General features: G+C 44.9%; 1 protein-coding gene across 3 annotated transcripts in view; it reads left to right on the forward strand.

Moving 5' to 3' along the window:
• PIP4K (phosphatidylinositol 5-phosphate 4-kinase) overlaps nucleotides 1-17164 on the forward strand; it is a 129279-nt gene extending 112115 nt beyond the window's left edge. For all 3 annotated transcript variants that reach the window (XM_065429857.1, XM_065429858.1, XM_070532252.1), the window contains one exon: nucleotides 13955-17164. In XM_065429857.1, the coding sequence (XP_065285929.1) occupies nucleotides 13955-14139 (185 nt within the window). In that variant the 3' untranslated portion in view covers nucleotides 14140-17164. The remainder of the gene's footprint in view (nucleotides 1-13954) is intronic.
• Nucleotides 17165-17996: the final 832 nt, after the last annotated feature.

Below are 17996 nucleotides of genomic sequence, written 5' to 3' on the forward strand. Positions count from 1 at the left end.
TCGAGACCCACCGTGGTTGCTTAGAGGCTTTGGTGTTGCACTGCTAAGCACGAGGTCGTGGGATCAAATCCAGGCCACGACTGCTGCATTTCGATGGGAGACGAAATGCAAAAACACCCATGTGCTTAGATTTAGGTGCATGTTAGAGCCCCAGGTGGCCAAAATGAATCCAGAGTCTCCCATTACGGCATCCTTCATAATGAGATCATGGTCTTGGCACGTAATAGCCCATAATTTAATTCATTTAACTACACTCAAGCACTTCCAGCATGCAACATGTGTTGTCTGCTTGTCTTACAATGTGTTTCGTGTTGAAGCAAGCTGCACGGTCAATGTTGGTTTCGAGGTTTCTTGTCATTGGGAGTGTGAATCGCCCTTGTTCTGTTGTGGGCTGCAAATCTTGGTGACATATCAAGCTGTGACATTGTGTCCCTCTGCAAGGCAACAGGCAAGTGGAGTGGCTGCAGCGCATTGGGTTTCCTGTATCCAATCGGTGCCAGGACTTATGCGTTAACGGCCGTGACATTACGCTGTAGGATTACTACCACAATAGTGGTTTTCATGTCCGTTGTTCAGGTGAACGCAAGCGCAAATGGACTGGGTTTGGACGTTTCGCGGGAGGAGCAGAGGCACAATCGTGAATGGTCTGCACGGTGCAGCCACCTGGTGGCACAGAGCTAAACCAAAGACAGAACTAATATAGCATTAACGAAGTGTATTCTACTTTGCTGTTGGTGTAAATTTTCGGCAGGAGTGTAATCGTGAACACATTGTTTTTCCTATGTTTAAAATGTTTTACACTTTGTTATAGCCATGTTAGAGCAATACTAGCTTTTTGTTTCACTGGTAAAGCTCTGCACCAAAAGGCGGATGGTGCAGACCGATTAGTCTGCTCACGTGCCTCTGTGTTAAAGCTCCTTCATCACAGCAATAGCAGTATGTAAGGGCTTTAGTTTATACCTCCACCCATTCGTTGAACTGCCCAGCTTGTCTGTGGTTACCGTAATACCAGACATGCTCAGTGCTGCGACAGAATGCTCGCAGTGCATGCTGCTTCAATAGCTCTCGCTTGGGACCAACTGCCAGGCGACTGGCTAAGAGATTCGAGAAGCTTCGCAGGCTGGCTACAAGACAATCAGAAGTGGGCGGCACAATGTCCCCTCATGTGCAGAGGTGGTGGTGGTGAAAAACATTTATTGCTCTAAGACGAGAAGCACACGGAGGCACGCACATGGGCCGGTCCTTAAGGGCCCGGCCCTTAAAATACTGGGTGGAATCCCTAGTACAGGACCCCAGTGGCGTCGGCCGCTGCCCGGGCGCGCTCGACCAAGGCCCTTTGGGCCTGCAGGTCATAGCAGCCGAGCAGGGTCGCCTCCCAGTCCTCCCGAGTGGGGTTGGGGTGAGGGGCAATAGCTGGGTTAGATGGGCAGGCCCACACCATGTGGTAGATGTCCGAAGACTTCTCCGCACAGTGCGGACAACTGCCCGTGAAAGAACGATCAAAATGTTTGAGTGCTGCCGGGCACAGCAGAGTGTTCGTATAGAGACGGAGTAGAAGCCGCTCCTCCGTTTTAGATAGACCTTTACTCGGGCGAGGGTAAAGGCTATGGCCAGATTGATAATGCAGGACAATGTCTTTAAAAGAATACGCGGGATTGAATTCAAGATCCTGATCTAGGGGGTCGAGAAAGGAAGCCCGGAGAGAGAGCGCGGGGGCGGCGGCATCGGCTGCCTCATTCCCCTCGAGACCCATATGAGCAGGAGCCCGTACTATGTTCCGGTGAGCGGGGTCCCCGGTGTAGGTGCAGCTTTGAAGTAGTCGGTAGGCTAAGTATGGAGCCCAGCCTTGCTCGACGTTCCGAGAGCCAGTGAAGGCAAAGCTTAGCCCTGATCACTCGGCGAACGAGTTGACAAGAAAGCATAGCTATAGACAAGGATAACATGTAGTCATCCATAGCTCTCTTAACATGAAACGCTTCACACAAATTGTGGTGCGAATGAGTCACTGTAGCTGTAGCCTACACGACTACAAAGTTTGGCGGAACTATTTCAGGGACATTAGGTATTATCGAACATTACGTATTGAGAGGTACGTCAGAGACACGAAAAGTTTCAAGGGACTATGTATTCCAATGCTGCTCGCCCCCTTCACGTCAGACTCGCAAAGTTTCAAGGGACTGCATATTCCTGTGCTGCTCGCGGGGGTGCGGAGCAGCATATGGCCACAATGGGATCTTGGTACAGCTTAGCTGATCTCGTACCCCCCCTAGAATAGCCCCTGGCTGCTCCAAGAGCCTCACCCGAGAAGTGAGGCTAGCAAGTAAACTCCCCAGGTGAAAAAATGGTTGGGAAGGGGAACGTCATCTCTCACCTAGCCTCCAATTCATCACAAGATGCGATAGAAGTTGCCCAAGCATTTCAGGCTTGGATCCCAAGGCCTCAGCTTCTAGTGAAGCAAGGCCAGCAGAGACTCTCTATTTGGTGAACAGGCATCCAACACCTCTGCGGAGGTCATGGACACAAGCGCCTCTGAGTCAGCAGCAATAAGGGGGCGACACAACTCGTTCGGTATTGCTGGCAAAAAAGAAATACCTGAGGGCATAACAATGCCCAGGCAGGCACGTACCCAGGGGGGGGCCCGGGGGGGCCCGGGCCCCCCCCCGAAATCAAGTGGCATACCCCCCTCCCCACCCACGCCACCACTCCTCACACATTCCTAAAGTGCCGCCAGATTAATGTTGAGACTTGGCAGCTGTTCATCGCTCAGCCTTATGCTGCCTTTTTCACTCCTTTTAGTTGGCGGTAGTTATCGGCATCTCTTGTAATGTGAAGGACAGTTTTCTCATAGATTCCGCACCCGCGCGATTAACTCGAGATGCGCTCAGTTGTCACCATCTATTCAACCGTCACGCGCATAGCTGTTGCTTTTGTTAGTTCAACCTTCTTTGTTTAGGCTGATCCTGGGACCAGGAGAGGGATGCGGCTGTTACTCAGCTGGTCTGTACTCTCATGGAACGAGTTGCGGCCGGAGAGAACACCAATTGCGTTTAACTTTTCCATTTGCTTCATTATTTCCTTGAGTTACGGCTCGCCGCGACGCTCGCAGATGCCCGGAACCATATACACGTGATATGGATTAGATATGGTGGGAAATAAAATGATGTGAAAGAGCGTCCATCATGAAACCCTGCAATAACTCTTAAATCCATAAGCAAGATGACTGTCGACAGTTACCTCGTCTGTTTTCCCTAATTGTATAGCACTTTTTGTGCAAAATTGGAAACCGGAAACTAAAATCACAAGGAGTTGAGAAATTAAGTGATCTACTAAGGGAGAGAGCCAACGCAACAACCAAACTGCAAGCAAAAGCGAATAATAAAAATGTTAACCGTTGTTTATGAGAATATTTATGGATCAACATCTTTTTATTTAAAAAGGAAGTAGAGAAAACGCCGCCGGAAGTGGAGAATAATTTCTTGCTTTGAATGACGCTTCTACAGTTCTACAACCGCCTCACGTAGCCACTTCTCTGCTGTGCTTATGTGGGTGTTTTTCTAACCTTTCTCGGTGAGCGCAGTACGTCTAGAATCGCAGAGTCCTGCGCTCTACGCGTTTGTATGGGACTGGCGGCCGCACAGCGTTACGCAATTCGCGGAACTGTCAAAACTGATCAACAAGGCGAAAATAACTGATATTCGAAACTATAACATGAGAAACACTGAAGAAGCCGTAAAAAATGAACGCAGCCTGAAATCAGTAAAAAAGAAACCTCGCATAGGACGAGCCATGATGTATGCACTAAAAGGTAAAAAGGGGAATATCATCAGCAATCTCGAAGATACAGTAAAAGCAGCGGAAAAATTCTAAGCTGGCCTGTATACAGTACCCAGAGGAGTCACGATACCTCACTTAGAAACAGTAAAGAACAGGATACAGAAACTCTCCTATAACTAGCGATGAGGTCAGAAGGGCGCTGCAAGACATGAAACGATGAAGAGCGGGAGGAGAAGGTGGAATAAGTCCATTTAGTCAAAGATGGAGGAGACATAATGCTTGGAAAACTGGTGGCTCTTTATACGAAGTGTATATCGACTGCAAGGGTCCCAGAAAACTGGAAGAATGCAGACATTATACTAATCCACAAAAAAAGAGACGTTAAAGAATTGAAAAATTATAGGACCATTAGCTTGCTCCCAGTATTATATTAGATGTTTACCAAAATGATGTCCAATAGAATAAGGGCAACAATGGATCTTGTCAACCAAGGGAACAGGCTGGCTTCAGGAAGAGATGCCTTACAATGGATCACATCCATGTCATCAATCAGGTTATCGCGAAATCTGCAGAGTACAATAAGCCTCTCTATGTGGCTTATATAGATTACGAAAATGTATTTGATTCAGTAGAGATACCAGCAGTCTAGAGGCACTACGTAATCAAGGACTACAGAACGCTTACGTAAAAAGCTTGAAAAATATTGCTACATGCTTGTGGTATTTGTTTGTTTGAACGAGGTGCGTGGGCGCCATCACTCCAGAAAAGAGGAGGAAGAATGAACTGGGCTCGCGCTGTGAATCTAACCGGTCAGCGCTGCAACCGTTGTTGTAAATATCTGTAAATAGTTTCTCGTCTTACTGGCTGGTCCTTCGCGTAAGAATATATACAGAGGTTCTACAGCTACCTTAATTCTACACAAGAAAAGCAGGGAGTTACCTACAGGGAAATGGGTCAGACAGGAAGACACAATTTCTCCAAAGCTATTCACTGCGTGCTTAGAAGAATTCAAGCTATTAAACTGGGAAGGCTTAGGAGTAAAGATCGACGGCAAATATCTCGGCAACCTTCGGTTTGCCGATGACATTGTGCTATTCAACAACAATGCAGTCGAGTTACAACAAATGATTGGAGACCTTAACAGAGAGAGTGTAAGGGTGGGGTTTAGTATTAATATGCAGAAGATGACGATAATGATAAATAGCCGGGCAAAGGAACAAGAGATCAGGATCGCCAGTCGGCCACTAGAGACTGTGAAGGAGTACGTTTACCTAGGTCAATTAATCACAGGGAACCCTGATCATGAGAAGGAAATTCACAGAAGAATAAAAATAGGTTGGATCGCATACGTCAGACATTGCCAGCTCCTGACTGGAAGCTTACCATTATTATTGAAAAGTAAGGTGTGCAATCAGTGCATTTTGCCAATGCTGACATATGGGGCAGAGACTTGAGAATGAGTTAAGGACCGCGTAAGAGCGATCGAACGCAGATTGCTAGGCATAACGTTAAGAGAGAGAAAGAGAGCGGTTTGGATCAGAGAGCGAACGGGTATAGACGATATTCTAATTGACATCAAGAGGACAAAATGTAGCTGGGCAAGTCATGTAATGCGCCGGTTAGATAACCGTTGGACCATTAGGGTTACAGTATGGGTACCAAGAGAAGGAAAACGCAATCGAGGACGACAAAACACTAAGTGGAGCGATGAAATTAGGAAATTCGCGGGTGCTAGTTGGAATCGGTTGGCGCAGGACAGGGGTAAATGGAGATCGCAGGGAGAGGCCTTCCTCCTGCAGTGGACATAAAACATGATGATGATGATGATGATGATGATGATGATGGAGGTGGTGGGCCCCCCCCCCCCCCCCCCGAAAAAAAATCCTGGGTACGTGCCTGTGCCCAGGAAAAGTGTAACTTAAGTTACCAATCCGCTCTGCACAGAGCACATATCTCTGCCTGCCTTAGCCATGACGACACAAATTATACAGTGGAACGTCACGGGGTTACTACACAACCTGGATGACATAAAGGAAATACTCTGATTTCAAGCTGAACATGCTCTATGTGCAAGAGACTTGCTTACACTGATAACATGAACTTTCTAAAGCAGTTCCTTGTATTTATGAAAGACTGCGAAGGCGCTTATGGGCTTTCAAGTGGCGTTGCAGGGCCAGTATTTTGTAGCGATGCCTTTTCCGATTCTATGCTTTTTCAGGCTTTTCGCGCTTGGCCAGTGGTCTGAGCAACGGTCTGCCCACATTATCAACGGGATCAGGCAGCCGTGTGTGGTGGATGATAAGAATAGCATAGAATAAGACATAAGGCATCGCTACAAAATAGCGGCCAAGTAGTGGTCCGAAAAACTGTTGCTTGTCAGAATGTAAAACTTAAAACACACCTAGAGGCTGTTGCTATCCGAGCCATATTCTTCAGTAGGCTTATAACGGTGTGTTTGCTCTGCATCCCACCAGGCTATCGTCTTGATAGTGTGGAATTTGAAAATTTAATTGATGAACTTCCGGAGCCATATACAGTAAAAGCTCGTTAATTCAACACCCGTTAATTCAAAAATTCGGATAATTCGGACGGCTCTATTGGTCCCGGCCAAAGTGCATGTTAATCTATAGGACCAAACCTTTGTTAATTCGTTCGAATTCGGCCCCGCACCGCTTAATTCGGACAAATGCTGACGGCTGACGCTACACGAAAGTGTGGTAAAGCAGCGATGGCACCACTGGAGTGAAACTGAAACCTGAGAGGCATCACCATCGTCATCAATTAGCGGGGGTGATCGCAGCTTCACCGAACGTCGGTGTCTTCTTTCTTCGCTCCACTGAGCCTTCGACGTCATTTTCCCTTGTGTTGCCGAGTCGGCATCATCTCTTCTTGCGGCGTTTTCTTTTTTCGTTGTGACCATGTTTTGCATGCCACCACCATCGTGCGTTACAGGGATGGCAACGCCGGCAAAGCGACAGAAGTACAAAGCCAAGAACTTGGCGACTTGGCTTTGAAGAACGGTGAATCGCGACAGCACGTTATGACCAAGTACAACGTGAAGCGGACCAAGTTGGGAACGTACGTGAAAAATGAACAACCGATTCTTCAAGTCTTCGAAAGCGAAATGTTTCATGCATCAAGAAAGCGGTTGCGAACCGCAGCTCATCCTCAGCTCGAAGAAGCTTTGCTCCAGTGGGTTACTGACTGTCGCAACACGCATCTGCCTTTGAGCGGACCTCTCATCATGGCACAAGGTGAAAAGTACGCTGCAATGATGAACATTGAATTGTTCAGAGCTTCAGAAGGGTGGTTCGCAAGGTTTCAGGAGAGACACGAACTCGTCTTCAGAAGTGTGTGCGGCGAAAATGGCAGTGTTGACAAAAGCGTGACCACCCAGTGTAAAAATGTGAAGTTGCTTGAGCACATCGCCGCATAATAACCATGTGTCGTGTTCAATGCAGACGAAACTGCTCCATTTTTCAGAGCTCTGCCTGACACGACGGTGACTTTCAAAGGGGACCCGCACATTAGTGGCAAGAAGTGCAAGCAAGGGACAATTGTGCTTCTTGCCACCAATATGACTGGCACAAAGCACTTGCCACTTGTCATTGGAAAGGCGCATAAGCCACGTTGTTTTAAAAGCATCAAAAGCCTTCCTGACGAGCACAGAGTGAACAGGAAGGCTTAGATGACCTCGGACATTTTTAGAGGCTGGCTGCAGCAGTTAGACTGGCACTTCACGTCTAAGGACAGCACGATAATTATGGTTGTTGACAGCTGCAGTGCACATAACTGTACAGTCGAACTGAAGAGAGTCAAGGTAGTTTTTTTGCTGCCAAACACTACATGTGCCCTTCAGCCAATGGACCAGGGTATCATTCACTACGTGAGGTCGAAGTACCAAAAACACATGCTACAGCGAATGATCTTATTCTCAGAAGTTGGAAAGCTGTATGAAGTGGACTTACTCGGCGCAGTGCACATCATCGCCCCTGTGTGGAAAAATACGCCTCCGCAAGTCATCACCAACTGTTTTTGGCGCAGCGGTTTTCTGAGGCCCGAGCATGCGGCAGTAGCCGACGAGGTGTCAGCCAAGTCCACTGATGATGACTGCCCGACCTTTGATGCTGTCCTTCCCACAGATGTGACCCTTCAGGACTACATCGCGATTGATGATTGTGTTGCCACGACTGGTCTCCTGATTGATGAAGAAATTAATAATGATGTCACAGGTGCCCAGGAAGACCATGATATTGAAAAGTCATGCGAGGAGGTACAGCCCCGACCTCATCGCACCTCACGAGAAGTCACGGAGGTGCTTTTGATATTGGAGGATGTTTGCCTGAGCACTTCTGACAGTTTGCGGGCTGTTGGCCACTTGGAAGAGTTAAGAAAAATTGTGGTGTCAGCCGGAATCTGCGCGTAAAAGCAGACTATTCCAAAATACTTCAGTCAATAAAGGTATGCTTCTCCAACTTTATTTTAATGTTGTTTTTCCTGTTCATTCGTTAATTCGGCATTCGGATAATTCGGACATTTTTCCCGGTCCCTTGGGATCCAAATTCAGAAGCTGTTACTGTATACTGGGAGGGGATATGAACGCTCACAACACACTGTGGGGCAACTCGCGTCGTGGAGTGAGAGGACGTCTCATAGAAAAGTCCCTTACGTCATCAAGTGCTTGCCTATATAATAAAAAGATACAACTTATTTCAACACGGCGCACAAGACATGCAATAGATTTATCAATAGGATCTTCAGCACTCGTGCCATATTTGGAATAGAAAGTGAAAAAGAAATGTATAATAGCAACCATTTCCCAGTGGCACTACAGACAATTCAACATGAGCCTGCCCCCTAACTGGGATAAACTTAAAGAAGTTTCCGTCTTATCATCTGATGCAATTAGCAATTTGGGGATGAAAGAAATGTGTACGTATGTCACCGAGCATGTCTTTCAGGCTGCATAAGAATCACTTCTTCAGTCTTTAGTGGAAGAACTTCGTCAAAGCCTCGGTGGAACTCTGATTATAGACCAATAGCTTTGATTACCTGCTTGTGTGAAGTATTTGAAAGTATTATCAATCGTAGTCTTACCTTTTTCCTAGAATACTACAATGGCAGACTAGATGAGAAGCAAACAGGCTTTCAAGCTGGAAGAACTACAACAGATAGCCTTGCACTTTTCAAGGCGTATATTCGTGATGCGTTTGTGCACAAGCAATATTGCCCCTCATTATTTTTTTGATCTTGAGAAGGCATATGACACGGCTTGGCATTACTGTATACTTCAGGATCTGTCATCACATGGGATAAGTGGTAATATGTTCAACATAATTTGTGATTATCGGTCGGGAAAAAAAGTTTCGTATCCGGGTTGGTAATTTATTCTGAAAAATATTCACACAGAAAAACGAAGCCCCGCAAGGAGGTGTTTTAAGTAGTACTAATTTTCTAGTAAAAATAAACTCTCTCTGCACCACAGTTCCATGAACAATCTCCTTCATAGTGTATGTCGATGACATTCAGATTAGTTTTAGGTCATGCAATTTGAACATCGGTGAATGTCAAGTACAGTTAAGTGTAAATCGCCTTTCTATGCGGGCGGATCAGAATGGCTTCAATTTTAGCAATGAAAAGACTACATGTGTTCTTATTTCAAGGCTGACTGGGGTAGTTGCTAACCCATGCATTCAAATAAATGGGCGTACACTGTGTATAGAAAGTGAGCATAAGTTCATCGTTATTCTTGACAGCAGGCTAAGCTTCATACAACATATTATGAACTGAAGAGCAAATGTCATATAACTATGAGCATTTAAAAAATGTTATCTCTCAGTTCATGGGAAATGAATACAAAATGTCTAATGTCTCTATTCAGTAGTCTTGTGAGAAGCAGTTTAGACTACGGATGTGTTGTATACCAATCAGCGCCCAAAAGTGCTCTAAAAATGTTCAGCCCTGTCTATAACCTTGGCATTCGGCTTGCCACAGAAGTCTTCCGCGCAGGCTCCATAGGAAGCTTTTATGTTGAGTCAAGCCAATGGCCGCTCCAATACCAATACGAGTATTGGGGTCGAGCTTCACCTCTGGAGAAGTTGGCGCTGCTGCCGTCGGCGTGACATGGTATGAGGGATCACATGGACACACCGGCCATGTCGGCATCAGAAGCACCGAAACAAGCTGCAAACGAAAGTTTAAAGTCCCACCTGCGCTGCTGTTCTGATAAAGTGGAGAGCTTTTCCCACTTTGCGTGTCTATTTGACAACACTTTGAAGCACTATAATAGGTGGTTGCAGCCATTGAAGGCATCCAACTTGGTAGGCTACTGCTCGGTGCCGCAGTGCCGGATGTACACTACGGAGCCCGGTGTTGACCTTCATACGTACCCGTAGGACAAGAAGCTGTGTGAAGCTCGGATCGTGAAATTTAGAACCGGCAAGCAGCCATCGGCTCAAACTTGGGTGTGCAGCAAGCACTTCCGCGAGGAAGATTTCTGCTACAGCATTGGGGCTGCGATGTTCAGTTGGTAGCAGAAAGTGCACCCTGAGACACTTGCCTGCGTGCGTTGCCCAGCTAATGTCATGAAGCTTTGATCTGTGAACTTGTTGATGCTAGACAGTGGCAAGTTCACTGGAGTGGAAAGGGAACGGTAAAAAGCGCCTTAAAAAAGGCATGACATATACTCATGTTTGTGTTAGCACCAACTAATGAATGTATACAGGATTAAGAAAAAGAAGCAGTGGGAAATAGCTAACTCAAAAGACTGATAAACATACAGCATGATGCAACTTGAGAAATAATGATATTGAAATGTCCAAGAATTTAGAAGAAACGAAAAAAAAAAGAGAAAGATTGAATTGTCACGACGGCACAGAAACCGGTTCGAGGGTCTCCATCGCGGCAACCGCACACAGTGGGCATTCGCTGTATGTATTCAGTAAACAGATAGCATCTGTGAACCATTCTGTGCTTTCTGTTTGCCCAAGAATGTTATTTTGACTGTAAAGAACTCATGTCATTTCGAGAGTACTTGCAGAAATGTCTGGGAGGGCTCCTGCATGGTGTTTTTATTGAGCTCTGACAGCCAGACCTCTGAGGAGCGCGTTGCGTTATCCCTCATACTACGCAAGTGCGGCGCTTCCGACAGATGGAGACTCCGTAAGTCTCCGCCAGCAATAGCAGTCTTGTACAGTTAAACCTCTATACAAACGAAGTAGGTAAAATCGGCAATTTGCTTCGTTATATCGAAAATTTGTTGTATTGAAATTCAACGTTTTATACAAACAAGTACAGTCGCCGATCGATTTTTCTTGCACAGAAAGGGGCCGCAGAATTTTCTGAGTTACCGGGCAATCGAAAAAAGCAATTTTGAATGAGAAAAAGATTCATTTTGATGAATTCGGGAGTCAGCAACGAACGATACGGTTTCATTCCACGTCGGCAATATCTTCACAAAGGCGTTATGAATTAAGCGAAGCCAGTCACACTTTCGCATGCACTGCGATCCCACAGCTGATAGCGGCGCCCGCACTGGGATGACGCAATCATGAAAAGCGCGGCAGCGGGAAGCATCTGGCTCTCGCTCCGACGGGTCACTGAAACTCGAGATTACACAACCTTCAATAATTAACTCGTGGGAAGACGGCTTACATGATGCCGCGCCCGCTCTTTGCGCACCTAACAGATTACCTCTGAAGCAGGGTGCGCGGCTGCGTATGTGCTCAGCCGCGCTTGCAGCTATGCGCAGCCACGGCCGAGATGCAAGATAGCAATCGTGACGCGCACCAATCCGCGACGCACGCCAACTTTGTGCAGCTCGGGGGCCTCAAGACATTATGGCATGTGGGTCCCCGGGCATTCTGGAATACCAGGCAGCGAGAAAGCTTATACTGTGGCGATGCATGCAGTGCACAAACAGAGAGTGCCGTGACGTGATGTTAAAGGGTGTGTGCAATATCGACTTCGTCAGCTCTGGCAGAATGACTGGAATGGAGAAGCTGAGAACCACTTGCATGCTATACAACCGTGGCTTAGATCAGCACTTTTTCCCTGCCGTGAATGACACAAAGAAGTTATCCTTTCTCAACTGTGCATAGGACACATGTGTAGTACACATATTCATATTTTAGCAGGTACAGCGCCACCTATGTGTGTGAGGTGTGGAGAGTCTTTTTCTGTACTGCACATAACGTTATGTTGCCCAGGTACAGAAAGACAGCAAAGGAAACACTTTCCAGAAGTTTTTTAGTCACCAAATATTGTTGCACCCCGCTGTACTTTTTTCAGATGATACTGTTTTGGTATAACAGTGCGTACAATTTTTTAAGGGACATTCATTTTTTAAAAACATATTTTCAACCTTACCTGCAGCATCACCCTCCACGTGGAGGCAATGGTTAGCAGAAATTATTGTAGTCGTTGGCAGTTTCGTATGACTCCCCAAGGCAAAAGTAAATAAATGAAGGTGCCTGACCCTGTTCATTCATACCAAACCTTCGTTTTTATTGCCTGTCATTTTATTTTGACGTATTACATTATCTGTTTGGTCTCCTTTAACAAGATATGCGATGTTTATTTTAAACTTCTCGGTGACCACATAGGTCCCAACACCCCTTTTAGAAGACTTATTTCACCCTTGCGAGTCCAATTTCTTTCAAATAAAATCACTACTACTAATTCATCAAACCCTACTCAACATTGAATACAAAGTCCATGGCACTCTTTGGCCTAGATGTCAATTATCATTATATTATAAAATAAAAGGCAGTGTTACTTCTTGATTATATATTATTATTATTATATAGTCAGCTACTGCAATAATACCTCTTTGTCCTTTCTGGTTAAACGCTATGTTACAAGGTGGTGCCACCAACCTGGCAGCTCACGTTAATACCTTCGGTAAACCAACATTCCCTGAACAGTAATGATGTGTACGGGCAAGCTAAAACTATCTGATAAGAATATTAAACAATTACCAGCTCTGTAGCTTTGCAAAGATATTCATTGCAGTTTTTTAGGGAGACATTCTGTCATAAGTTTGTGCTGAAACTAGGAAGAGAGAAAGTGAAAACCGTCTGTATTTGATGCTTTTCGAGTGTATAGCATCTTTTTGGAAGCTACAGGGATTGTGCTGAAGCTCTTTTCATGGTACAGATTTCTCAAAGTATATTGAATAGTGTTCCAAAAAACCAGAAACATGCTGTGTGGCCTGGCTCGTACAGTTTTGAACTACAGTCATAGTGCATAGTTTTTGTTGTTTGAGTTTTGTTAATTGCAGTATGTTCCACTAAGATTGCCAATGATTGCTGTTGTTGTTATTTTCTTGGTTTTCTTCAAGATTTCACATATGACCATTCCAAAAATATTTGGTCACTTCGGCATTGCTTTCATTCAAAAGCTACTGTTTCATACAGAGGCTTCGGTGGACAAATCTGGATGGGGACAAAATGCATAAGATTTGTGTACTTATTTAGGTGCACATAAAAAAAAAAACCAAGTGGTCAAAATTAGTTTGAGTCCCCTACTATAATGTGCTTCATGATCATATTGTAGTTTTTGCATGTAAAAAGGCCAAATTTCAATTTCGTTCCGTACAGGACAGCGTATGGTGAGATTGTATGTCACCCACCCTACACTGAAAAAATTTATCGCATAGAATTGCTGCATTTCTCTTTTTTGTGGTATGGCGAGAGTTAGATGCATTTTTGACCTCATTCAGTGCTCAAGTATTTTGGTAATAACTTTTTTTCCGAAATTCTGGCCTTTAAAGTAATATACAATAAAAAGAAATGTGTGTTTGCTGTAAAGCTTTTCTCCCTTTCTTTTTTCTTTTCCCCATAAGTGTTTTGTGGCAATTTCATTTTGTGGCCCACATTTTCTCTTAAGCATTTTGAGACTCAGGGTGCCAGAACACGCACTTGGAGCAAGCGTGCTGTGCTTAGACATTTATTTATTTATTTATTTAGTACATACTGCAGACCACATTGTGGTCCTTGCAGGACGGGCAGACGTTGAGTACAAGGCATATACAAGATACGTTCGTATACATTCATAAAATATATAGATTTTACAATGATATATTGTAAATGCAATGCAAATGCATTTGACGTTTGACTACTTCACTGTGCAAAACTTTCACTTCTTTCTTTTCTTCCTTTCTTTTCCTTTTATTATTTAGGTGCAGGAAAGAAAGAGGTGTACTTCATGGCCCTGGTGGACGTGCTCACACATTATGGTGTGAAGAAACGCACTGCGCAGGCAGCAAAGACGATGAAGCACGGTGCAGGGGCGGAGATCTCGACAGTGCATCCAGAGCAGTACGCCAAGCGCTTTCTCGACTTCATCTCCAAAGCGATAGACTAATGGCACCTGCGGGAAGTGGTGTGTTGTGCTGTGCGCAGTTTTGGGAGGGTGGGGAAAAAAAGAGTGGAGTGCTTCGTTTCTGTTGTGGGGGGGCCGACATGCAGTCACTGTGAATTTGTTTTTCACCTGGCCTTGATGGTCTCGCCTATTATATATATACATACATTTTTTTCGTTTCGTCTTGATTGTGTAAAGCCCTGGGCATTCTGCATGGTTCTTTTTCTCAAGATGTTGCCCCGACTTGACTGCTTGTGAGGCCATGTACATTATAGCACACCTCTGGGTGCACAGGCGGCACTTCTGTTTGTGAGAAGCTCTTGGTTCCAGAGAGATTGATTGAAGCTCCTGGGAGCCAATAGTGACTGTATTGTTTGTGGCAGTACCCCATGCTGTGATTTTTTGCTGCTTTTCTCTCTCTGCCTTCTTCCTTGCCCACAAGACACTTCTTGTAATCTGCTTCACGACAAGCCATGTATTGCTCGTCCTCTTGGAGGTTACACATGTGCATGTCTCCACATTAGCGCTCCTGGTGCAAAAGTGTTAAGAGCTGAACGACCAACTACTACTCGCAATGTTCCCATGCATGGCGCACTCCATTCAGATGCCATTTTTAATCGCTGGAAACCTACAGTAGTCACGTCCTCTACGCCTCCTGCTACTTACGAAACTGCTTGTAGTTGTGCATCAGTAGTGTAGCATAATATAAGTATGTGTCTGCACAAAATGCTTTCCTCGGGCTGCCTTTGTTCAGACTGTGCACTCTGCTTGTAAGTGCAAGGGAGCTGTATATTTGTTGACGGCACTGCAGTCCCATTAGAGTTGCAGTTGTAGGTGTCTTGGCTTATGTCTTTCCATGCACTACTTTGACTATGTTCTGGAACAGGGGTGAGGGGGGAATAGTCTGGTGCTGTTTAATTGCAATGCAGCTTCCAAGTTCTTGGGGAGGCTTGTCTTGCATGCAGCATGTCCAAGCATATGGACGTGTGCAAGTGTGGCCAGGGGTGGTGCAAAGGTCAGTTTTAAATGGTGAACTTGGAACTCGTGTCTGCAGTTCATTTTCTGGTGTCATGGTTTTTTAACAAGTTGATGTATGTCACCATTGCCATGCTTTCTTGTGCCTGCTGTGCATTTGAAAATTTATTCGTTTATGTACGTTGTGCACAGTGACTAAGTGTGCCGTCGTCTGATTTTCTCAGTCCTTGCCGAGCCGAACACTTTGAGCACTGCTCACACTGTTTTGAACACAGCAAAAGCTCAAGACATGCTCAGACTAGTAGATTTGAATGTCCTCGTTTTGGCTTCAGCTCTTATTTAATGCCTGCAAGCTTTCGCACTACACCTCACCTGTTGGTATAGTCCAGTTCTCATAGTATCACTGTTAACCTTTTATTGATCTGTGAGACAGTGCATCGCGATTTCCTGTCAGCAAGCGTGAAAGTGGGGAGAGTTGTGCAGACACAGGTTCAGTATTGCTTCTGCGTTCCATTTACAGTATAATATGGTAATTTTGTATGCCTGATAGCTGTGCAAGGCAAACTGATGGTCTTTTAGAGCCATATTGGCACATTCTTGAGCTTCTGCATCGTCCTTTTAGCGAGGAATATTGAGTGAACAATACGGTTGCTGCTAATGTACCGTGTATGTGTGTGTGCGTGTATGCGTGTGTGCAACACTTGTGAACTGCGTGGTTTAGGTTTTTTTTTTTTTTCTTCCAAACTATACAACTAGTCCCAATTCCAGACCAATTACATTTGCACTCTCATCGATGCCATGTTAGGTGACACCCCCGAGCTGCTTCCATGTTTTTTGCATTAGGAGCACTGTGTGCCACCTCTGCAGCAAAACTGTTCCGCCACCTTTTTTGAGCTGCGGCTAAGTGTCGCTATTTGTCTGCACAGTCCAGTCACATTACAGTGGGCACGAAGAACATGAATGTTGTAAAGGTGTGTGTGCATGTCGACATGCTGGGCAGTTCAGTTTCCCTTGAACCAAACGTCAAGAATAGGATGAGGAAATATAAGTAGACAAAGATTAATAATACTCAATGCTATGTATATGTATATCGTACCACCAGTGTTGCACTTCTTCACTGCATTGCCCATAGGGGTCTCTAGTATTGCTGTTCAAGGGTAAGCTAATTTTTTAGCAGTGTTTCCCTAGGTGCCGATATGTATCTAGTAGTGCAATTTTTCTGTTCCCCGTATCCTCATAAAGAGAGTTTGCTGCCAAGCTTCTTATGCATGTTCTTGAATGTCAAGCATAAACAAGTGTTTGCTTTGTCGAACAAAGGGAGTGGCATCATCAGGTAGGGCACTTGTCGCACAGCGGTGGCCTGCATACGAGTCGGTGCAAGTTGAGGCGGCATGTGCACATCAATGTACGAGAGAAACCGGGATGCTATGGCTGCAAAGGCTGACAGTTCTTGCGAATCGTGGCATTGCGTGCTGTAGATGTTCCGAGTTTGTGGCAAAAAGAGAATGGCCCAAACATTTACAGAGAGGTTGTGATGTTCTTTAGGGTGTGTTTAGATTTTTTCCCTCACTGCTATGCATCAAGACTCAAATTAAAAACAACTTGTCAGAGGCCGACAGCCAAGATCTATTGACGTTGATGTCAGCATTCCGTACAATGCGTCGAACCAGCTCAGTAAGCTTCTATGGAAACTGTTGCACACAGGTTGTGCTTACAGGCACTCTATCAATGTGCGGCCCCAAATGTAAATGTTGGTGAAAATTGGTGTTTTTGGTGTCGTATCGTTCTGTGTGATTCTGTAGTTGCTTCCAAGGTGTGAACGTCGCATAGTGGTGTGCGGCATAAAAACGTTGCAAATAGACTGTCACTGGGGTCCTAGTTCATGTTGGGCATGGGGACAGGAGGAAGAAAAGCTGCATTGCTTTTGTGCTGTAATGTTGCCATACCTAAACAAGGGGGCAGCCTCACAAAAGCCCTTCACTTGTGAGTGTATTATTTTTAGTGTACATATGTTTATTTCTATGACACTCGAATAAATTTTTAGAGACACAAAGCACGTGTGTGTTAATTATTATGCTTGCTCTCATTGTCTTCTGCAAATAATAAGCCTGCCACGAGTCACGCTTTCAACAGGAGCATTCTACAAGATAGCTGAAGTTGGTGCATGCTTTTTATTTACAATTGCTTCAATGTATGCCCTTGTATGAGCGAAACAAACTTCATAATTAACAAGGAGAGTTGATAATCTGTCAAACAAGACTGCAGCCAACAACAGCAATGCTGTTTTAGGTGGGCAGTAGGACATTTTTTGCAGTGTATTCTATTTCTAGCAGTGTATGAACGTAGTCGGCTGGCCTCAATCAATACGAAACACTCTGTTGTGGAAATTTGTGAAAATATACATTTGTTGAACTAAGCAGCAGACTCTGGGCCAACTGGAGACATAGATCGAAGATTTCCCTCAGACTTTCAGCACTTGGTGTAAATCTACAGGGTTAACTGAACATTTGTGTGAAATAGTGTGCAAGGATGTGGCCTGCGTGTAATTTTCAAACCGTATAGATTCCCATCCTCATAGTACAATTCTTCTCAATTGCCTCGGAATATAGGTAGTCAGCTAATTGAGCAGACAGCAGAAGTGCTGGTGAATTGGCAGACTGTACAAATGAAAAGCATTTATGGGCCTGGCTTCAGTTAGAATGAAGTTTTGCCAATGCCTGTGGTTTGTGAAAAACAAAAACTGATGCAATATTGTTGCAGTCTGGTTGAAAAGTTGTTCTGTGTTTTGCAATTCACTGCATATTATAATTTGACTGTCTCCTAGGGCTGGGCAATTGATAGCTTAACTGTGCACTTAATCAATTCATGCTTTCATTGTGATTACT

Source organism: Dermacentor albipictus, chromosome 1 (assembly GCF_038994185.2).
Source record: "Dermacentor albipictus isolate Rhodes 1998 colony chromosome 1, USDA_Dalb.pri_finalv2, whole genome shotgun sequence".
Taxonomy (NCBI): Eukaryota; Metazoa; Arthropoda; class Arachnida; order Ixodida; family Ixodidae; genus Dermacentor; species Dermacentor albipictus.